This window comes from Miniopterus schreibersii (genome assembly GCF_964146895.1).
Source record: "Miniopterus schreibersii genome assembly, chromosome: 21".
Taxonomy (NCBI): domain Eukaryota; kingdom Metazoa; phylum Chordata; class Mammalia; order Chiroptera; family Miniopteridae; genus Miniopterus; species Miniopterus schreibersii.
The window spans coordinates 14438508-14462564 of NC_138123.1; the positions used below are offsets into that span (position 1 = coordinate 14438508).

The following is a 24057-nucleotide window of genomic DNA, read 5'->3' on the forward strand; positions in this document are numbered from 1 at the left end:
ACACCATGTGTTAAGTAAACATAGCTAACATTTATTGAGGACTATCTACGTCCCGGGCACTGTTCTAACATGTATGAGCTTGTTTAATTCTCACATCAACCCTATAACCCTCACTTTGCCATATGAGGCACAGAGAAGTTAAGTAATTTCCCCAAGGTCACACAGCTAGCAGGGATAAAACCAGGATTCATCCCCAGGAAGTCTAAACTCCAAAGCCTGTGCTCGTATTGCATAATAAACACTATGCCTTATTATGTCATGTTTAGGAAATGCCTCCAGGTACTGAAATCCAGTGGAGAAGACAAACATATATAAATCACTCCAAAAACAAGTGGACGTAAATAAACACTACAGTGGAAGCATACGGAGCAATAGGAAATGAAGGAGGAGACACTGACCCAAGAAGGCCTCTAAGAAAGTGTGGTCTGAGTTGGGCCATAAAGGCTACTGACAGGTGCACATTGGAGGGAGGACATTCTCAGCAGAAGGACCAGATGGAATGATGTGCCTGTGGCCTGTGAAACTGGACCTGGTGGTCCAGAGTGACACAGCACAGAGGAGGCAGAAAGCCAGGTCTGGAGCACGTGGGCATGAAGTGCCCCTTCCTGGTGCACGAGCAAAGGACTCAGTGTAGCTCCCCTTCCTGGGCCGAAAGGATGTAAAGACTAAAGTCACCTCTGTTATGTACCTGGTATGATGGGAACCCCAATCCTCATCAAATACCATAAACAAAGGATATTATTTTGATTAATTAATTTATTTTTTGTTAATCTTCACCTGAGGATATTTTTCCATTGCTTTTCCAGAGAGAGTGAAAGGGAGGGAGGGAGGAGAGAGAGAGAGAGAGGGAGAAACATCAATGTGAGAGAGACACATCGATCGGTTGCCTCCCGCATGTGCCCCCACCTGAGGCAGGGAGCGAACCCCCAACCGAGGAACATGCCCTTCACTGGGAATCGAACCTACAACCCTTTGGGGCAGGCCGAAGCTCTAACCACTGAGCAACACCTGCCAGGGCAAGAATATTATTTTAAACATCAAGTTTCAGCAGATGCTTTTAATGATATCAAAATACTGTATTAATAATCAAATCTGTATTCCACGTAAGCCTTATCCAACAGAAGTACAAGCCCCGGATCACAGGGTTACCTGCCCACTGTCCGTGTCCTGAAGATGCTTAATGGATGCGTTTCTCAGAGGAGAAACCACTCTCCAGATGGGGTTGCCTCTCTTCCACCCCGCCTTCACATGGAGATCTGTAAGCTCAGCGAAGACCTGCAGGTATAAGTGGCACCGATCCAGGTCTGAAACCTAAGACAGATAGTAAGACACTCAATAAGGGTCCAGAATTTTCACAAGACTACTAGTTGTTTAAAATCACTGAAATAACACACTGATGAGAGAAAAAGTCATTTCCCCCAGGAAGCCTTCCATACTGTCCCCATGCAGACAAGGACCTTCTCTGAGTGTCCAGTGACTCTGCCTTCCACACAATCACCCCACTAACCACAAGTGATTGGCTCCTCCCGCCAGGTTATGAGACCTGAGAAGGCAGAAACCAGGTTCTACCAATTCCTGAACCCAAAGCTAACCATGGCCAATAACAGCAGTTACAGCAATCACCCTTCCTCTGTCTCGGGCACATTACCACACCCCACTCTCACAAGGAAGGTGACCATCCACTTTCCTAAGATGATGACAAAGTTTCAGAGAAGCAACTCACCTGGCATCTCAGAGCCAGCAAGAGGATAGAATTAACCACAGGCAGTTCTGACTCTGGACTTAGGCAGAACTGGGCTCAGTCCAGCTCTACCACCCACCAGCTCTGTGACCTATGGCATGCCACCTAAGCTCCTTAGGCCTCAGTTCCTTGTCCACACATTATGAAGGGTAATGTGTATCCATTACAGGGTTTTTGGAAGAGTTGAGGAAAGTATGCTAAGTGGACTGGCCCTGAGTGGTTATGATTAGGCCTTAGTTATTACTACTATACTAACTACTATGCCGTAGGAGGTCCTCTGTGTCAAAGGAAGCCTCACTGAGCAACCACTGACTGTAATGCCGGCACTGTGCCAGGTTCAAGGGCAGTGCTGTGGGGGTTCCCAAGGTCTGAGCTCAGCAGCTCTTTGGAGGACAGTACATTCAGTGAGAGGGGAGCCCAGACAAGCTCCTGGAGGGATGACCGGGGTCAACAATTGCTGTGAACAGCAATTGGCTGAATGGGAGTGAAGGTCAGAAGACATCTGGGTGGAGACAGAAACAGGAGGGTCCCTGGCAAAACTGCAGATAGGGCCGCAGATGAAATCACCAAGACAGAGGAGACCATGAGAGAAGGGGCTGGGTCATGCTTTAAGCTCCTACTTTCAGGGTTACATCATAGAGGACAGACATTCTGAGGAAAAGTAGGAGTAATGGCCAGAGAGATGGGGAAAACCAGGATAGGACAATGTCACAGCAGCTAAGGAGACACTGTTTCGAGGGAGCGTGGTCAACAGTGTCCAGTGGGGCCAAGGAGTCAAGAAAAGCATGTCTGAAAGTATCCGCTGGCCCATGACAAAGGAGTCACTGAGCTTGAGAGCCGTTGCTCTGCATCCTGAGGGAGGTGGAGATGGTGAGCAGGGAGCCGGGTGTCTGCTGCAGTCAGGCTGCCGGGTGCGAGGGAACGTAAGGTGGCACTGTAATTTTCCTTTCAACTTAACACAGTGCTGCAGTCTGTAACCACTCCAATACTGAAGACTGAAGAGTCACCCTGATGGATACTCACACTGCTCAGCTCATTCATAGTCAGTCTCCTGAGGAGAAAGTCGGAGATGCTCTCTGAAGTGGACACAATAAAGCCCTGAAGGAGGGTCAACACCTCATCTGTGTGGGGAAAAGTGCACAACTAAACGACAGAAATACGTTGTTTGGTACAAAATACACCAAATAGTTTAGTAAAAGTACAACCATGTTAAACGCATGTGAGTCACTTACAAAAAATGGATTCTAACAATATAATAGCCATTAATACGGTGGGGAAATCTGTAATTAACCTGAGAAACCCTTCAGGAGTTCCAGCTCTAGATGAGCTGCGGCAGGAACACACTGCCCTCCCTTGGGAACGAGGCTACCCTCCCAGACAGAAGATCTGAAGCAGCTGTTAGAGACTTGGATGGTAAAGAGTAGCAGACAGACTAAGAAGGAAGAGGTCCTGGGCAGCAGGGAGCCGCCCTGGTTCCCCTGCAGGCTAGGACCAGATGCAGGAGTTGGCAGGGAATGAAAGGAGCGCCAGGGAAGCAGACTGTGAGGCCTTAGGACAGCCCAAGGGGGAGGCGTCGGGAAAGCAGCCCCAAAAAGTGGCTTCCGACACCAGGCTGCATGGATCCAATACTAACCAGCAACAAGACTTTCAGAATTGAACTCACAGAGACAGGGGCCCAGGTCCCCGCTGGCCCTGATGAGACACTTGCGGCTCAGGGCAGACTCCACTGCTAAAGACCTGAAAACAGCTGCAGGGGAACCAGCACCCACAGAAGCTGGGTCGGAACTGAGGCCTCAACCCAACCAGGCTGACTGTGTGCCGGACAAAAATACCACCCCTCCCCATAGAACTGAAAGAAGATCCAGAGTCTCACTGCACAGTAGTCATGACACCTAGATACAACCCAGCACAACCGGGCACAGGAAGCATCAGGAAACACCGAGGAAAAGACCAGCTACAAGCAACAGCACAGAGGTGATGTCACGTTCAGACAGAATAATATGAAGCAGCCATTTATAAGGAGCAGTGTGGAGTCACCTCAGAAAACTAAAAATGGAACAGTCTTATGATACAGCAATTTCACTTCTGGGAATTTACCCGAAGAAACCCAAAACACTAATTTGAAAGAATATATGCACCCCTATGTTCATAGCAGCATTATTTACAATAGCTAAGATCTGAAAACAGCCCAAGTGCCCATCAGTAGGTGAGTGGGTAGAAAAGCCGTGGGACATTTACACAATGAAATACTAATATGCTGTGAAAAGGAAAACTTTACCCTTTGCGATAGTATGGATGGAGCTGGAGAGTATTATGCTAAGTGAAATAAGCCAGTCAGAGAAAGACAAGTACCTTATGATCTCACTCATACGTGGAATTTAATGAACAAACTGAACTACTAAGCAAAATAGAGACAGACTCGTAGATAGAAAGCAGGCAGACAGCTCTGGTGGTAGGGGTATGGGGGTGCAGAGAATGGGCAAAAAAAATAGAGAACTGATGGACATGGGCAACAGGGTGGTGACTGTGGAGAGGAGGGAGGTAGAGGTGGAAGAGGGCAGAGAGGGGACAAATGGTGATGGGAAAAATAAAATAAATGCTTCAACAGTCTATCAAGAACACTCATGAAAGAAATGGAGAAATAGAAAGTCTCAGCAAGGGAACAGAAGTTAAACACGAAAAGCAAACAGAAACTTTGTAGTTGAAAAGTACAATAACTGAAATTACCATTTTCACCCAATATATTTAATAAAAATAAATAATTTTAAAGTTTAAAAAAACCTCACTGGATGGGGTCAATCACAGGAAGGAGATACAAGAAAAAAGACAGTGAACTTGAAAACAGATCAATAAAACATGCAATCTGAGCAACAGATGAAAGAGATTAAAAATAAACAGCCCAGAGCCCTATGGACAGTAACAAAGGGCTAATCCTCAATTCATAAGAGTCCCAGAGGAGAAAAAACTGGTGCTGAAGAAAACACCAGAACTTGGAAACTAGCTTTACTATTTCACAAGCATAAGTTAAAACTAACCTCATCCTATTAGCCTCAGGTTTAAACGAATACCAATGTTTCTCTAGAATTTTTTAAAATTTTAACCTTCTTTACCTCCAGATGAACTTGGTCGGAAAGGTTTGGGAGTCAAGGTTTACCCACCAGTGTGCTCATCTCTAATGTCCACTGGTTTTCAACTAATTTACACGTATCCTGGTTTTAGGAGGGAAGATAGAGCTCAGCACTTGTACCTACCATCGTGATACTTTCTATAGGAAGGATTTTCTACTTAAAGGTGCTCAGAGATGAATGTACTTAAGAAACAACTATAAAATTGCTGACATTCTCATGTTTTCACTCACTTTCTGCAACGTCTAGCCTAGTGGCAATTAGAGATGGACCTTGCTTAAACATACATGAAACAGGGATCATTTTCAATGGTCTAAAAATAAATGACCAAGCATAAATTTAAAAAAAAAATAAAAGCAAATGAAATCACATTCTAAAATCAACAGTAACCAACACATGTGAACACTAGACTGTCAGTGCCACGAGGGCAGAGCATGCTCCTTCCCTGTGTGTCCCCAGCACCAGCAGGAGAGACCCAGTAAATACCTGCTTATGCACGAAGTGGTCTTTTTATTTTGAAAGATTGGGAATATTCTTTCATTCTAAATACCAACAATTTACCAGCAGGACACTCAGGAAACTCCTCACCCTCACCGTCCTGGGCGCCGGAGCCTTTCCACACGCAGGTGTGCAGCAGCGTCACCAGCAGCTGGAGGCATCTGTCCGTTTTCGGCAGGGGCATGTAGGCGCTCCTGCCCAGCTTCGCGAGGGCGTCCAGGAGAGGATCTAGGAATATCCGCAGGACATTCTGTGTCCTCTGTCTTTCACTAGACATTGAAAAACGCCCAAACCAAGCAGTTCAGAAGCATAAAGAAACCATTTCCCAACTGTAATCTGTGGAACTGGTTAACTAATAGACTCTATTAGACAGAACAACTCCTGTGGACGATCCTAACACCCAGCACCTCTCAGGGCTGACTCTCCCCCAACCTATTCGCTGACCTCGGTCTGCGCTTTCCCAGGGAGAACGTGAGTCACCAGAGGGAAAGCACAGGGAAGATCGAACACTCAGCTCTGGGCACAAGAATGAAGGAAATCCTATGTCAATTTTATGTGCCAATTAGAATGCTGAGATCCCATTTCCACAATTCAAAAAAACAAAACAAGTGCAGGTCAAGGAAATGAGACATGTTAACAAAAAATATATATGTAAAATTAAGGACTTATGAAAAACTATTATAACCAACTTCAGTACTAAAACTGTCCAGAAAACAGATTTGATGTTCACAAAATTAACCATATATCATGCAAACACACAACCTAAGGAAGCTGCTTTTTGCAACAATTGTAATCTGAGAGAACTGACCTGTTCCCATTCTCAAAATATGAGAGTTTTATCTTTACTCCCTTTTTAAAATTATACATTTTACAAATAAATTAAATACAGTCCATCTCTTCACCTAATCTTACGCTAGGATTTTACAACTCATTCTTCTAATATTCTTATATAAAACCAGTGATTACTGCATAGTTTTTCTAACCTTCTTTAACAGTTTAACTTACCAACCTAATAGCTGTTATTACTATTAACTTATTGTTAATTTATAATTAATCTGTTGCCAACGTTCTAGTTCCCTCTTTTAATGCATTGTGGTCAATTCCACTCCAATCATGGGAAAGTTAAATATCCACCATACACCTGAGGAGCCTTTCTTTGAAGGCTCTGCTGGTTCAGAATCACTTACCTGTATTGAATCTTCATTCCTTCCACATCTACTGCCAGCAAGACCATCAGAGCAACAAGCTTGGCTTCAGCCCAATCGGGCATCCAACAGTTTTCTCCTGCTTAAATAATACAGTCGAAGTTTGAAAGCATTAACAAAACCCTTTCAAGAGATGGCTTCAAAATCAAGGGACTAGATTATGTCTTACCAACACTAATTATTACTGAAATGCAGCTGAGATGAAATGGTCACAGTTTTACACACATGGCTAACTCATGGTGAAACATGAGTAACACCCAATCTCTGCATGCCTGGTCACTTCACGGACCAACCCCATGCTGCTGACGTCCCTGTGCTCACAGAACATGCAGAGCAGCAGAGAACAGCGCCCGTCGAAGAGTGTACACGGAAATGTAAAATAACTAGTGAGTGTGTACGTACATGTCTCATATCCATCCTTCTCTTACCATTCCCACCTAGCTCCATGCCATAGACAGACAGACAGAAAGAAGCCTACCTAACTCAGCTCCCTGGATGCACATACATCCAAGCCCTGATGTTTTCCCACTTTTCACATTAATTTCTATTCACTCATCAGTGTCACCCCACCAGGGGACCCCCCACTCCTGCAAGCACCTGGTCTGGACAGGTACTGCTCACACAGGTTCCCCACCCCAGCACTTATGTCCTTCAAGGCACTATGCTAAGATTATCTGCTTACTCGTCAACTCCCCTGCTGGGTTCTGGGCTCTCTGAGGACAGGGGATGCATCTTTTATCTCCGTAACTCCCATGCCTGACACACAGAAAACACTTGATATATGTCTGCTGAATAGCTGAATAAATAGTGTGAAATCTACCCAAGCTGAGTATGTCAACACCCAAAGAAAAAGCTACTTCAGATGTATAATCTGTTGAAAATAGTGTTCTGGCTGATGAGTCTTTCTATAAAAACAAATCTGAATATTATCTGTATTTGATGCTCAAAAACTCAAGCTAAACAGTATCTGCTTTGGAGTTTATTAACTTATTCTGAAAAAAAGCCTAGTAATTGATAACTAAACAAAAATTTTATAGAGGCACTTAGCCAGGACATTAAAAGTAACACTAAATATTAAATGTGTACACACAAGCCTCCTTTGCACTTAAAAATCAGTTTTTAAAACAACTTCAAATAGCATATTACGTTAAACAGTGTATTTTAAGTCCTAGAAATGTTAAGGAAGAAACTCTAAAAATCCTGTTTCATCCAATTTTGAATATTTAATCAGATCTGACTCTGTTATATACTCTGAGTTATAAGACAGGCTCTATTTTAGGGGTTTAATCTTATGTAAGGGTAGTAGGGACTAAAATTCATTTACTTTTATAGGCTAACAAAAGAATCTTCCCAGTAATAGCACAGAAAATTTACTAAACAATAGAGAGACTAAAACAGGCAAAAGAGAAATGTTTGAGGACAACAGATACTCTCAAGTATTTGGGGAGGGTAATTATCTGACCACTTAGAAGCTAGTCCATGATGAGATTAGAGAAGTCAGTAAATGAAAATGACTTGGTCTGAAACAAACCTACAAAACTTAAGACATGTTAAATTCAAAGATGCAATTCACTCAAATGACCACGGATGTCATTGGTGAAGAGGAAGCATTAGAAATGCAAAAAGAATCCTAATTATTGGATCTGCAACTAGTTCCTCCCTCGAGCAGTCTTACCGGGATCTTTGCTAAGTATCTGGCAAAAAGGAAAACTAACAAATCGCTTTCAAACAACTTTCCTCTAAAATTACTTTTCATAATCAGATCACACTAAATGTTAACACTCTGAAAACAAAAGATGAACTCATTTATCTACAAATATTTCTACTTTAGAGGCCCTGAAATCACACCTGCCATCTCTAACCCACAATAAATTTCCTAATTGTAGAATAAACTATTACATTTATTTGTGTCTAATTTCTACTCTGACCACTTATTAGTTTAGAATCTCAAATCCTAGAACAGATAAAGTACAAGTTAGGGAGCAATATTTTTACATTCATTTATCTGCAGTATTTGGCTGAAAAACACGTCTGATGTAGACTGACGTGCATGTGGTAAAGTCCATTATCTTGATCTGAAAACTAGTTAAAAGTTCTTTGAAAACACTTTGTTTACACTAATCCAGAAAAATGATTTCAGACTTACTTTCCCAAGCAGGTGACTTAATGAACTCTTGAACTAGGTTCTTGACATAAGCATTTAAAGAGCATGTCTCTTGAAGTCCAGTGGAGCTACAAGTTGAGGATCCTCCAAAGCAGCTTTCGTTAGCACGCAGCCAATCACAGAGCTGGAGGAGACAGCAGGTATTACTTTATTTTTAAAAACTAACCAAACAAAGGATCTCTAATTTCCCAAAGTCAATTTTTTTCTTCCAAAATAAAATGAATTTAAATGACTGAACACAACAAAGTAATAAAAGATTTACTGTCGTCACTGAGTGGCACAGATAGTGTTGGCAGAAAATAACGTGTGTGTGTTTTCTAATCTCCATCCGAGATTTTATAAACTTCATTTACAGGCAGGAACTTTAAAGTACCTAATATAAAATGCACATTGTGATAAGCTATGCTAAAGAACATCTCTGTGAAAAATAAAACATTATGTAAATAAATTACCACCTTAAATTAAAATTCATTCTAGCTTGATGTTTACTCTTGAATGGAGAATTTGAAATATAAGTTATAATTACAGTTGCTACCGCCTCACAAGCTTATTTTGGATCATATGTGCATTTTAAAATATATTTAACAGAATCTGTCCTAGTTCTCCATCACACCTCTCAAAAGACTTGCAAAACTAGGTCACAGAACTACACAGATTAATCTTTGATCACACGTAATTGTGAATTTTGTTTTGAAATCTATGTTCTCAACTTCCTTTTTACAATATATCTTAATGTGCATATCGATACATGAATTTAAATAAGTAAATAATTATGTCTTTCTAAAAGGTAAGAATTTTTTTTTAAATATTTTTTGCATCCATTAAGGTAACCCAAAATTACATGTAAGGAGACAAGGTGATAGTGAACAAGGCAAAACTCATGAATTCCTCAGAGACGACTGAAACCCACGCCCCGAGGAACCAATGGCTGAGCCGCCCAGCAACACCGCAGGAAGCCGTTCTGTGTCGGTCTTTATCAAGCAGATGATCTTAAAATAGAACCTAACAGTGAGGTCAGCTATATTTATTTTTCCACAGTATATACTTTTTCTTTATATTCCTCTCAAACTGGCCAGACTGTTTCTTAATCACTACTATAAAACATGTGATTTTCCAAATCTATTTCCACAAGCACAATTCTATTATAACAAATTTACTGAAGTAACTCAAATTCATATTTGATTCTTGCCCTATATCAGATCTGTCACAAAATTCAGACTATTTCCCTGCAAGAAATTTCCATGTCAGACTTATGATCTAAACGGCATCTGACTACCAGTCCCTGGTACACAGCTTCCCCTGATGTCCCATTAAAATACACGTCTCAAAGTCTATTCAGACACTGTCAAGAGGATAAGACGACAAGCCAAAGGCCAAGAGAAAATATCTGCAAAAGACACATCTGGCAAAGGACTGGTATCCAACATGTACTCTTAAAATTCAATAAAACAAACAATCCAATTTAAAAATGGGCAAAAGATCTGAATAAACACTTCACCAAAGAACTTAGAGATACAGATGGCAAGCAGCATGGGAAAAGGTGCCCAATGCCATATGTCGTTACATAATTGCTAATTAAAAGAACAATGAGCTACCACTACACACCTAGTAGAATGGCCAAAATCCCAAACCCTGACAACACCAAATGCCGGCGAGGTCGTGGAGCAGCAGGAACTTGCATTCACTGCTGGTGGGAATGCAGAATAGCGCAGCCACTTTCAAAGGCAGTTTGGCAGTTTCTTACAAAACTAAATGTACTCTTACCACACAATCCAGCAACTGTGCTCCTTGGTATTTACTCAAATGGGTTGAAAAGTTATGTCCACACAGACACCTTCACCTTCACGTTTATGGCAGCTTCATTCATAACTGCCAAAATTGAGAGGCAACCAAGATGTCCTTCAGCAGGTGAACGGGTAAATAAACTGTGGTACGTCAGACAACTGAATATTACTCAGTGATCGAAAGGCATGCAGAGACATGGAAGATCCTTAAGGTGTGTTACTAAGAGAAAGAAGCCAGTCTGAAAAGCTTCTTAATGTATGATTCCACCTATATGACAGTCTGAAAAAGGCAAAACTATGGAGGCAGTGAAATATCGATGGTTGTGGGGGGTTGGGAGGCCTGAGGGAAGAGAGGGATGAACAAGTGGAACACAGGGGATTTTCAGGGCAGTGAAACTATTCTGTATGGTACTGTAATGGTGGATACATGTTGTTATACATTTGTCAGAGCCCCCAGAGCGAACCCTAGTGTAAACTGTGGACATTAGTTAAAATTAACATTTCTATTATAACAAATGTACTTGGCTAATGCAAGATGTGAACAACAGGGGCAACTGTGGGGGTGAGAGGACTGGTGAGGGGTTATGAGAAGTCTCTGGACTTTCTGCTCAACTTTTCTGTAAACCTAAAACTGCACCAAAAAACAAAGTATATTAATTTTTAAAAATTACTTAGGTGGAGCTATATGAAATTGCTACTTCTGTAAGTTAAAAATGACTAAATATCTATGGTTCAACATAATACAACAGGTTTATACTATATAGCAAAAGTTACAGAATATAGTCAAATCTACTCTCAGATATATACATATATATGTGTTTTTATTACTAAACAAACAAAATTAAAATTGAGGTTCAAGTATAAACCACAGTGGCCACATTTATTTGCTAACCACTGTATTCCCAAAGCAGCACAGGGCCTGGGGTTTTCAGTAAATAAATTCAACACATTGAGAGATAAGTAAAACATACTAAAAGAAAATTAAAAAATAAAAAAAAATGAAGACAGATATTAATGAATTAGACAACTGAAAAATTAAGTGGAACAAATAAAGCCATCTAAGGCTTCTTAACACCAACAATTACAGGTCTAGCTCATCAAACCAAGGGGAACAGACAGTAGTGGTTGCAGGTGTTTACACTGATGGGCTGAGCACCATCTGAAACACTTTACATTCATTTTATCATTTAAACCTGACAGCTCATACCACACACCAAATAAACTCCAGAGGGAACCACCACAGCTTAAAAACTACACATATCAATACAATGAACAGACCCTATTTGGATACTTAAAGTTGAATATCTAAACAAACAAAATGCAAGAAACAAACAGAAAAACACATTTATTGGATATCTGGAAAAGTGTAAACAATGGATATTTGAAATTAAAAAATTGTTAACATTTTTAGGTGTGAAAAGGACCTATTTGGGATCCTTTTAAAGTCCTTATTTTTTAGCAGTGCATACTGAAATATTTATAGATGAAATGATAGGTTTTGAAATAAAAGTTCAACAAAAGGAAGTGATTAAATCAACTCTAAAACATTTCATCAACTGAACTTTTAAATATCACATATGGGAAAATTAGCAACATGTTAAAATGCTCAAATATATGTAAAGATGAAAAACAAAATTTAGAATAGTAACTTTAATTTTGTTTAGAAATATCATATATACTAATAGGTCATTTTAAATATACATATATAGTGAGAAAGCAAGAGTGAGAAAATATATATATATATATATATATATATATATATATTCAAAAAATTAAGAATTAAACCAAAAATATGTGGGCATTACAGGTGATTATTATTTTCTTTAATGGTTCTGTATTTTTCAGATTCCACATGACTATATGCTTTATGATCCAGAATATAAGATAAAATTCTAATTTTTAAAGGCCTCAATTTTCCTCTCTTCATTCCCTCTGCCATTACCCTAGTCTAGGCTCTCCTCATTTTACGCCTGACTTATTTTAACACAGTCCAAGCTGATTTCTTTCCCTTCTCTCGCATAGATCCAGAATTACCTTCTAAAAGAAGTGGTCACATCCCTAGCCTGATCTCTTAAGCACTGGAGAAATACAAAATAAAAAAAATTTTGAAAGGCTCCTGTACTCACAAAAACATTTAACCTACAGAGAACACAGACTACAATTCGACCACGTATATAACCGATAAGAGCTAACGTCAGCAGTATGAACCGAGTCCCACAGTTTAACACAAAACAAAGAGGCGGAGGCAGGGAGGCGCCGACAAGCAGAACCACCAGACCGTGACCGGCTGTAAGGCCCGGACACGTGGGGTGAGGGAGCCACAGGTCAGAGACAGTGGACAAGAAAGGCGGCATCATGGTGGGAATGACACGGGGGGAGGTGCCCACTAGAGCAGTGGCTGCAGAGAGGAAAGACACTTAGGCTCTCGTGATGAATTAGATGCATAAAGTCAGAAGAATTAGCATTACCGAACGCCAGGCCTGGGCAACTGGGCAGATGAAAGTGCCAGTAACTGACAGAAAAAAGAGAAAGAGGAGGTTGTGTTACTCACTGTTTCTGCGTCTAACATCATCACTATTCATTCCTAATACATCTGAGCCAGGATCGGGATCTGCCCTTAGCACTAGCTCCCCTCCTAATCAGGTCTGTCTCCTGCCGGCCTGCCCGCCTCCCATCTCTCCACGAGATCCCAGCAGCATTATCAGTTAGTTCCGCTCAAAGCACATGTACAATTTTTAAAATCTCTGTTGACAGGTAACAAAGCAATAATTATATTTTGCATAAACAGCTAGTGATGAATTCAATTAGAAAACAATTTTTATAAAGATTTCAAATACCTTATCATCAAATTATTTTCAATCTCACCTCTGTCCACAGTGAGGTTCCTCGTCCTAAGGACTCCTCTTGTCTCAGTGACATGAGAAAAGTCGAGATGTCGGAAAGTGACACTTTCTCCTAGGGCAGAATTATTCATTTTAAAAATTTTAATTGAATAAAATAAAATCATTGTAATAGCAATCTAGTATACTTTTAAAATATAATATTAGTGAAATATAAAAAAAGCTATTTGTAAAGAGAAAATATTGAACTTTTAAAATGAAGATGTTGATTACAACCAACACATTATGTAAAATAAAGGATTATTTTATAAATCTATTTTCCTTAAAATTAAGGTTACTACTGTAGAGACAAGATGGTCACAATCCAAAAGCAAAAACAAAAACATTCTATAAGAAATTACTAATTACTTAAATCAAAAGTGTTTCTGACTTTTCAAAGCTACAAAAATGACCCCCTGCCTTAAGAAAGCCACCTGGTCTTTTATCCCCTCACGGTTTTAAGTCTTGAATTAAGAGACCCTGCTCTAGGCCCAGGGTCAGCAAAACCACTCACAGTCTATTTTGTAAGTAAAGTTTTATTGGGACACAGCCATGTTCATTTATTTATCAACCGTCTATGGCTGCTTTTGAGTGGTTGTGACAGGGACCATATGACTTGCAAAGCCTTAGATATATACTAGTCCACCCTTCACAGCCACAGCATTATGGGGGCTCTGTAAAAACAGAGAGTAAAGACAGTATATGTTCCCTGAATGCCGATTAACTAGAAGAAGAGTGGAAAAAGCAGAGAGGAAACCAGGCGAAAGCTTCTCCTAATGGAATCGCCAGGATGTGCTCAGTTCCCAGCAACATGTAAAACTTCTCCCAGGGAGGCTCCTTAGACTCAGGGTTGTTGCTGGGAGTTGGAGACATAGGCACCCCTGCATAGCAACTTCCTGACTCCCAGAGGAAGCGGTTCAGTTTAAGCCCCATGGTTTGTATGAAGACTGCAGGCACAGGGAACCACTCTCATTAATCAGAGAGTAGGAGCCTCTCAAAACACGCTCCCGGATGCCAGCCGCGGGCCAACCTTATAACAAATAGGGCTTCCACAGACAGCATCAGGGGCCTGCTATGTTCACTTTTTTTGCATACCTGCTCACTCAGAAAGGTGTGTAAATGGAAGTATCATGAGTAAAGAAGATGCTCTTACCACGTCAACCAGGTTCATAGCTGTGTGGAGAAGGTAGCACTGGGCGGCCCCCCGCAGCAGGATCTGGTGTGTGACCATGGTGCACTGGAGAACATCCCTGACACCAGACAACAAGTTCATTCCCACCGACAATCGGCAGTTACTAATAGGCTGATGTGATACCTACGACTACTAATGCAGAAGGCCACTGCCCGGAGAATTTCAAAGCTTTAATTTTCCACTAAGGTCTCTAATGGAGCTCAATTTCAATATGAAACAATCCTTTTTAAAAATAATGAGACTATACATAAAGAAACTTTAAAATAAGAATTTTACAGTTTTAAAAATACTTTGTAATCAATATTATGGTTCGATAGTTTATCTCTAGTTTCCTATCAATGTAATAAAAAGAACTTATTGGCCTTATTTTAAAGTGGTTAAAGTCGATAGCATGTACTATGGCATATGCTTAAATTAGTAATTCTTACTACATGAATAGATTTTTAATTTACTTTTTTCTTATAAAATTAAGAGCTCAAAAATCACAATGCCAATATTAACTAAAACCATTTGCTATATTAAATCAGAGGGGAAAACAAAATGGACTGATGGAAAGTTATGTCAAAAATCCCTATGTGAACATAAACAGACCAAATTACCTGAGGGCCAGGAGCCCTTCCAGACCCAGGGCTTTGCATCTCGGGACACCGGCCAAGGCCTTAGAGAGAAACAAAATGGGAACAGCACACCAATGTCTACTTGTCATCTTCTGAATAAATTTTAACAAAAAACTACCTGAAAGAAAAAGTTTTAAAATATCATTGTTGCCAACAGCAGGGCCACGTGCTCAGAATCATTAGATGTTAGGTAGGAAATGCAAATCAAAACCCCAATGAGATAAACCTCACACCCACTTGGACCTATCCTCAAAAGGATGGAGAACAGCAAGCATTGACCAGGAGGTGGAAAAACTGGCAGCCTCACACCCCGCAGCTGGGAACACAGCATGGTGCAGCCAGTGTGCAAAACAGTCTGGGAACTCCTCTAAAAGTTAAGCATATAGGGTGTCCCAAAAACTGTATACACACTTTGAATAATTCCAACGGGTTAACTCTGAAAAGAAAGAAACATGAACTGAGCTATCATCTGTTAAAGTATGCATATTTTTTTGGGACACTCTGTAGTTACCATGTGACTCACAATTCCACCCCTACATATGTACTCAAGAAAATCGAAAACACATGTTCATATAAAAACAGGTATGCAAATATCTATAGCAGCATTATTCATCACAGTTAAAAGAAACAATCCAAATGTCCACCAACTGATGAATAAATGAGAAATATCCAGTGAAATACTGTTTAGCCACAAAAAGGAATGAAATACTGATACATGCTATAACATAGATGAATCTTAAAAACATTAAGCTAAGTGAAAGATGCCAGACATTAAAGAAAAGGCCACATGTTATATGATTCCATTTATATAAAATGTTTAGGCAAATCTATAGAGAAAGTACATCAGCGTCTGACAGGAGCTAGGGGAGGAGAATGAGTAGTGATTGCTAGTGGGTGCGGAGTTTCTTTGGGTGGTGAAAATATTCTGGAATTAGGGGTGATGGTTGTACAACTTTGTGAATATACTAAAAACCAATAAACACTTTAAAAGGGTGAATTTTATGGTATGTGAATTATATCTGAATAAAGCTACTGAAAAAAACAATGTTATTTCAATTCTATTCCTTTTTAGTAAGATAAGTATGTATTCTATTCTATTGTAGAGATTCTGATAACCACACAACTGTATTTTTAAAAAGGTAAAAGACAGCCCATCCAGTGTGGCTCAGTGGTTGAGCATCAACCCATGAACCAGGAGGTCAGGGTTCGATTCCAGGGCAGGGCACATGCCCAGGTTGTGGGCTCGATCCACAGTAGGGGGCGTGCAGGAGGCAGCCGATCAATGACGACTCTCTCATCATTGATGTTTCTCTCTCTCTCTCTCCCTCTCCCTTCCTCTCTCTGAAATCAATAAAAACATTTTAAAAATAAATAGAAATGCTTAAAATAAATAAATAAAAAAGGTAAACAACAAATTCTTCACTGTTAGAAGCCATTCCTCTGTTGGAGATGATTAAGAAATACTGAAGGTAATGGGCCTCTGGTGTCTGCAAATCACATCAGAGCTTCCTCGCAGGTGATTCCTCACCTGCCCTGGATCAAACCACTGTAATTTGCTTTTCTATTTTGAATACAAAGGGGCTCACTCTGCTTCTCTGTTGATGTGTGATTTTTCAGGACCCTCAAGTCATGCAGTCAGTGAAACATCTGTTTCCTCAGATTGTCACTGTGAAATGACGTTTGAGAAATCTTTGGAAGCCCCTAAAAAGGCATCACATATATTTTATATCTTCCAAAGTATCTAGCATAAAACCAGATACATTTAAGATACTCGCTGGAAATTGTTGACTGAAAAACTACTAAGTTTTTAGTCCACTTGCCCTCTCTTCTGTTGGACTAATTAAGTTCCCATTTTTTGCCAAACACCTCTCATGACACAGGAAGATGGCAATAGACAGGCGTCCAGTTCAAATTCATTCAGCACGTTTGCAAATGCCCACCACATGCCTGGCACCAGCCACAGACACCAGGCATGCACTCTCTAGGGGGCACTAGCCACCACCATCTCAGTCACATGGTAGACATTTGGGCTGTGACCACGTTGAACTATTATGAATAACACTGCTAAGAATTGTCACATACCTATTTTTGTATGAACAATGCTTTTAGTTCTCGAGTGTGTACCTGGACACGAGGTCTTACAAAAAACAAGTATATTTTCCTATCTTCCTAAGTTAACATCTATAAAGGAATAACCTCACCACAACAGATATTCTGTTTACAACTTTTTCCTATACCCAGGTTCTTCCTTCCAGCTATTTTACTGATTTTTGAAATTCAGTAGAACAACTAGAAAAGATGGCAGACTGCAGCACACCTTCTAAAGTCACTCCCATGGACTCACGCCGGCACTGGTAATAAGTCACGTAGGAACGTGAGCTCGGTTACAGTGGGCCCTGCATAAGTCTGACAATTTGCATCTCCTGGAAAAAGGAAACTACTTTGATAATACTGAGCATAACAGTCATGGGATGGTGCTTATAATCAATATACTAAAATAAACAATTTTAAAGCTAATAAATTTTTAAAAACTGTTTACTGCACATACTCTTTAGTTCTTCTGGAAGAAGAGATGTATAAGTGACTAAAAACCTCTGTAATTTAAAGCCCAGTGGAGACCCACTTCCTATCAGCTGGCCCGGGGACCTGGAGACAAAGAGGAAAAAGACAAATATTTAAAATCTATTTACAAATAAGCATATTGAAACTAAATGGACTATGGCCCAAAATTCTTTTAACAATAAAACTATAAGACCATCTTCTATTTCTCAACCTACTTTTTATTTTTCAGTAAAATATTGAGGATCCTCCTGATTACAAACACACCAGGACCTTCTAGGAAAACGGACGCGAGTTAGTAATGCGCTACACAGAGTAGGCACGGACTTCCTGTTATGACCCTTTCCCTGAATCCTGCTAAGGAGTATCATTAAAATGTCTAAAAGTGATCATTTAAAATTACATTTTATGTTTTCCAATATATAATCCAATGCTTTTAAATCTTTAGGTATCAAAGAAATAACATTCATAGAAAGACATATTAGTAATAAGTTGCTTTTTCAAGAGCATTTAATTGTTAACATCTACTAAAGTCAGTTTTTCCTGCTCTACAGTTCTTCCAAAAACATCATCTGTTAACTGAACACAGAGAGCTAGAAAGCAAGAGGCATCTCATAGCTGATGCTTCAGCTCTTGCAGAAAGGCTGGTTTTACTGTTCTGCAGCTGTCTAATCGCTTTAGAAAACCAGTCATTAGTAATGAGTTATTTGAAAACTAAAAATAACTGGCGAGTCAAGCATTGCTCAGTCCTTCCAATATTTATCAAATGGGACCAAATACTAATATAACTTAGCATTGACTAATTCAAACTCTTTAAAGAAACTGACGGCAGGAGGTTTATTCCCTCTTTGGAGGTATAACCAAACAGAAGACTTAGTCAAAATTAGAAAAACAACATAATTTCAAAAGCAAGGGGAATTTTTGAAGATATAATTCAACAGTATAGCTAATGCTCAAGAAATGAGGGTAAGGCACAATACTGCCAGACTCTTCACACCGTCAACCCTTTCAAAGGATAAAGGTGGCAAACGCGTACTGTGTCACAGGCAGGGGCTGTGCTGTCAGACGGGGAAGGGGAAGCTGGAACGAAGCCTGCGGAACTGGACTGGAATTAGATGTACTGGTGAGAACTCCTGGTTTTTAATACTGGTGGATGGACAGACGGACAGACACTGAAACAGACCCAGATGAGCAAGTCTGCTCTACAGACAGAGCTAAGAGACAGGTGCACACATGGAGAGAGACGATGACGGGCAACGTGGTGAAGCACTGATGTCCGGGCAACGCGGGTGAAAGGCAGATGGGAATTCTTGTATTAGTCTCACAACTTTCGTGTAAGTCACACAAAAACGTTAAAAGAAAAAGGAAAAATGAGTTTAACGTGTTGGTTAGCCAAAGTCACTACAGTTTCCAAGAGGGCAGAGAGGAGGAGAGAGAGGAAGCTGTGTAAGGCGTCCACTCCAAAGCCAAAGCGCCCAAGGGTGCAGGCAGGGAAGGAAACAAGAGGTGAAAGAAGGAGCACCTGATACAGAAGAAAACAGGCAAGAAGAGTAACAAACACAGCAGAGGCGACGTGACAGTAAAAAGCTGAATATCTATTAGGCAACATATATTACGTACCAAATGCATTCAACAATATGGCCATTTTCATAAACATGTTAAACTTATATAATACACATTACTGCATTGCTGCCAAATAACATCCCATTTGTTTACCTGCTATATAGAGAGCTCTCTGAAAGTGCGTCCATTAATGGTCCAATAATAAACTAAAAAAGAAAGTATCTGATGTTAAGTGGCAATTGTAATTTGGAAGTCAGCTTGCCTTAACACACATCGGCCCAGGGCTGCAGGAGAACTGTTATGAGCACAGCTGACCTCCTACGCTGTGGTGAGTTTATGACAGATGGTCTCAGAGGGTCTCTTAATTCCACCAGAATGACAAAATAAGTTCAGAATTTTCTCACCTGATGAAAACCCAACTCTCTATCAAACAGAGAGTTCACGCTGGGTCAAGAAGAAAGGAACCCAAAACAGAAACACGTGGAAATACAGGTAGTAACGAAGGAAAAACAAAAAGATGCCTGAGAAAAAATTTAAGCTCCCAAGCCTAGAAGATAGACAGAGGGGGGAATTATATCTTCAAAAATATTCCTAGACTAGACCATAGTGTGGTGAAGGCCAAGGGAGGGAGAGGAAAGGAGGGTAGAGGTGGGCAAAAGGGGGGGAAATGGGGGACATCTGCAACAGTGTCAACATTCAAAATTTTAATAAAATCAAAATATATTACTAGACATTGGTCAAAAAAGCCAGCTTTCAGGAAGTGCAGAGAGGCTCGGGGAATGGGGAAATATGCACGTAAACACTAGAGCACGTGTGAGAGAACTGGGAAGGGAAGGGGAAATAACGCTGTCTCCAACAAACTGAGAGGGTTACCAGAGAGGGTTAAAGATTTTAAAATCAGCTATAGTGAACAATAAATTGTTTTCTTATATAAAAAACCACTATAGCACGTTGCCAGGCAATTGGGAATGTTTCCTTAGGTTACCTCTAAACGACAGGTAAATTACTGAAGTGATCTTGTGCCTCACAGGGCACAGAATATAAAACTTAAAACCACAGCTGTAATTCTCAGTCTCTCCTATGTGTGACTTCTGAAAAATGGAAGTATAGATGCTAATAAAATATATAATATTATTTTACATATATAATAAAAATAGCTCAAAAGATAATCTCTGCTTTATATGGTAGATAATGTTAATTCACTGACCAAAACTGGGGACACAGATCACTAACCAGCTTCTGTGCCAGATGCATCCCCTCGACTAACAGTGTTTATAATTCTGATACCAAGGAACCACTCTGAGAGTGGAAATGATGCAGGCAGCTTGTGGAAAACTACATTACAGTGAGCCTTTTCCAAAATGACAGCTAAGCTTGGAGAACTAGGACTGGTGTACGCAAATCTCTAGGATGTCCCTTGCCATTCCAGAGGCCTGGTGTATTTTCTGAAGATCACCTAAATACAAATGTCTTCAACCCTCACCTTTGGACAAAGGGAACAAAGGAAGGGAAGTCTGTCATTACCTCAGAAAATTCTGGTGAAAACGGAAGCACCTTCGTTTCATACAGCTCCAAAAAGTGGATAACACCTTCTTTGGTCAGGATTTTGTTTTCACTTTCAAACATTCTTTTGTAAATACACAGGTGCCAGGAGGGGTGAAAGAGCCACTGTCCTACAGGAAAAGCTTCAGGTTGACATTGGACCCACATGTTGTTGCTTCGCGTAAACTATATATTCGTAAGCCAACATCCTCGCAGCAGTTACCTTCATCATAACCACAACAGTCTGTGTTTAATCCCATCCGAGAGTGTTTAATAACTCGGTAGCCAAGATGTCATGTTCAGTATTCCATATACAGACAGTTTCATTTAGAAAGACGCAAGCAAACATCATAGCTGCTACAGCGTGCAAACATTAAATCCCACCCTTGCATGCAGGTCACAACTTCAGACCTGGGTTGACACCAACCAATTCTCCTCTCACCCCGCCGAATTCACCCATTTTCATTCATAAATCTGACTGTCACTCCGGTTTAATCCTTGATGGCTTCTCATACTCTTAGAATAAAACCTTAACAGGACAAGCTGAGCCTGACAACTACTCTAACCTCACTCCACCCTCCCACGCCCACCACACCTGTTTGCTGCCTGCACAGAACTTATAATCAACATTATTTTTTCATGGAAAACAGACAAAAATCAAGTGAAAAACAGTACATCTGACTCACTACTTTATCCCAGTGCTTGGCATAAATTGGACACTATCTATTAAGTAAACATCTGAGTGAGGGGTAGAAGGATAAATATGTATCTTAGAGATATTTTTAATTCTTGACATATCCTCTAATTCTATCAGAGAAAAATTCAGCTTTTTTAACTCACAGCATTCTATAAGTAAGTTGATCCATTTTCAGTAATTTGCACCAAGATACTAGTTCAAAGCTTTGACAACAGTAATTTTTCAAAACCTGTCACTGCTATTGGATTTGGTTTGCCAAGAGCTGTGGGCAAAATGTAGTAATAAGAGAATCATCTTAATAGTAAATGCCAAGGTGAAATCACAACAGGATTCAATTAAATGCTAGCGCCAAGCAGGACAACGGATTCTCGTGGTCTGTGAAAAATCCCAGTGTCGCAGAAAACAAATACAGCACCCAGGTGAATAAAGCTCAATTCCTACAGGGTCCAACTAATAGAGTTGTAATTTCCTAGAGTAGCACTAAAACCCTTCACATAGACTAATTCTCATGAGTGAGCATGATAATGTAGGATTTTATCATTCATACAATATAAAACACTGTTGGCTGGCATTCGGCTGTCTCACTGATCTAAATATAATTCATAAAATAATTTTAGGAGCTCTAGCTTCATCTTATTTCTCCTAGAAAGCTCTCATAATACAATACTGATTAAGGGCTTAAAAAGGGTATTTAAAATTATATCTTGGAATTTTCTCTTCCTAAGAAGTCCAAGATACAAAACTGAAACCCCAAAAAGGTAACTCTAACAAACAATGAAACAGATATATTTAGAGAATGAGAATGGAATGCAGTTAAAATATATAATACCAAAGAGCTCCTATTCAAAATGTAGAATATACCATAGTGAAAACATCACCAGAATCCTCATCTTTTAAGGACATCTGCGGGAAACAACTGCAGAGTAAAGGGTGTGCTGTCTGGGGAGGTGCCTGCAGGTGTGGTGGGAGGAGCTGCACTGAGAAAAGACACAGGCTGGCCACACGCTGAGCACTGTAGAAACTGGGTGATGGGTTCATCACGCAAACTATTTTTCCTCTACAAACATTTGACATTTTTCATAATCGAAAGTTTAGAATACTGCCCATATCTCTAAATTATAGAAAACTCTGCAGCCCTTTAAAACTATTTTCTTAAAGACTAGTGAAGGAGATATGTAAATGTATTTGGATATACTGCTAAGTGAGAAAAAAGTTACAAATAATCAGTGCAGAAGATATATATCTGGAATGTTAATAGCAGATTCTTATTTTCTTCTTTACACTTTTACAGCTTTTCCCAATTCTCTATGATGAGCAAGAGTTAGTTATAAAATCAAAAGGAAAAAACTACAAATGTTATTAAAAAATCAAACTGAAAGTAACTATTACCATGCTCCTCTGACACTGCATATTCAAAGAGACTGTGCAGCTTTGGCAAAACTGGCTTTATAACATGTATCTGAAAACAAAGCAAAATGACACATGAAATAAAAAATTCACCTTTAAAAACTTAAGAGAATTTTCATCTATCTACATAACCCCACTGCCATGTAAAAAATAAGCAGAAGGTACCTGATTCTTCCCGTTTTTTAAGTAAGATAAATTCAAGTATGTAAGAGTGAAAGTGACAAAGTTAATACATTTATACCATGTTACATTTATACCATGAATATCAAACATTATGTCATGAAATCCTCAACCGTCCTGGGACACAAGGCTGATAATACTCATATATTACAAAGAGGAAAAAACACTGAAATATATTCTCCAGTCACTCAAGTTGCTCAAGGCCACACATTCAGAAGTTCAGCTCAATGTTCTTCATACTTAGATTATGTCGCAGGTACCAGTCTAATTTATATGTCCTTCCAAATACAGGTAAATCAGAATTTCTAAATAAACAGTGGGAGTCTTGTGGATCTGCTGACTATGGAAAACCAAAAAAATTTATTTGAATTTAGAAATGCTTTTAATATTTATATATACAAATAAATATATATATTTAACACTCATGAGTAACTGTTTATTTCAATCCACAGACAATGCTTGCTCCGCACTTGGACTGACACCTCAGTGCCTCCACAGCTGGCTGCCCCCTAGTGGTCTGCAGCTTACAGACTGGGAAGCCCTACACCAGGTTCTCAAGCATGGTCCCCAGAGCAGCAGCACAGGTGTCTCCTGGGAACATATAAAATACTCAAATTCTTGGGGCCACATCAGATCTACCGAATCAGAAACTCTAGGAAGTGGACTCAGCAATTTATACCTTAACAAGCCACCTGGGGATTGGAATGAACACTAAAGTTTGAGAACCATGGCACTAGGTTAGGTTATCTTAGGAGACTCCTCTCAACTTAAAAATTCTATGACTCCACAAAAACTGATTCAAAGTCAACTGGTAATTACTTTTCAAGTTTCCACCCTTAGGACCAGGTAGCAACTTAAAAAGAAAGAAAACATACAAAATTAAAGGGCAATTATTTACTTAGTA

The 24057-nt window shown here is 39.8% G+C and overlaps 1 protein-coding gene across 1 annotated transcript in view; it reads right to left on the minus strand.

Annotated features, from left to right (window-relative positions):
* TARBP1 (tRNA guanosine 2 -O-methyltransferase TARBP1) overlaps positions 1 to 24057 on the minus strand; it is a gene marked incomplete at its 5' end in the record, with an annotated part of 59844 nt that overhangs the window by 30794 nt on the left and 4993 nt on the right. The window contains 12 exons of the mRNA XM_081124221.1: positions 1150 to 1311; positions 2765 to 2862; positions 5461 to 5633; positions 6552 to 6651; positions 8716 to 8857; positions 13383 to 13472; positions 14550 to 14646; positions 15188 to 15323; positions 17754 to 17851; positions 19481 to 19533; positions 20852 to 21000; positions 22956 to 23025. Coding sequence (XP_080980347.1) covers positions 1150 to 1311; positions 2765 to 2862; positions 5461 to 5633; positions 6552 to 6651; positions 8716 to 8857; positions 13383 to 13472; positions 14550 to 14646; positions 15188 to 15323; positions 17754 to 17851; positions 19481 to 19533; positions 20852 to 21000; positions 22956 to 23025 — 1368 coding nt within the window. The remainder of the gene's footprint in view (positions 1 to 1149; positions 1312 to 2764; positions 2863 to 5460; positions 5634 to 6551; positions 6652 to 8715; positions 8858 to 13382; positions 13473 to 14549; positions 14647 to 15187; positions 15324 to 17753; positions 17852 to 19480; positions 19534 to 20851; positions 21001 to 22955; positions 23026 to 24057) is intronic.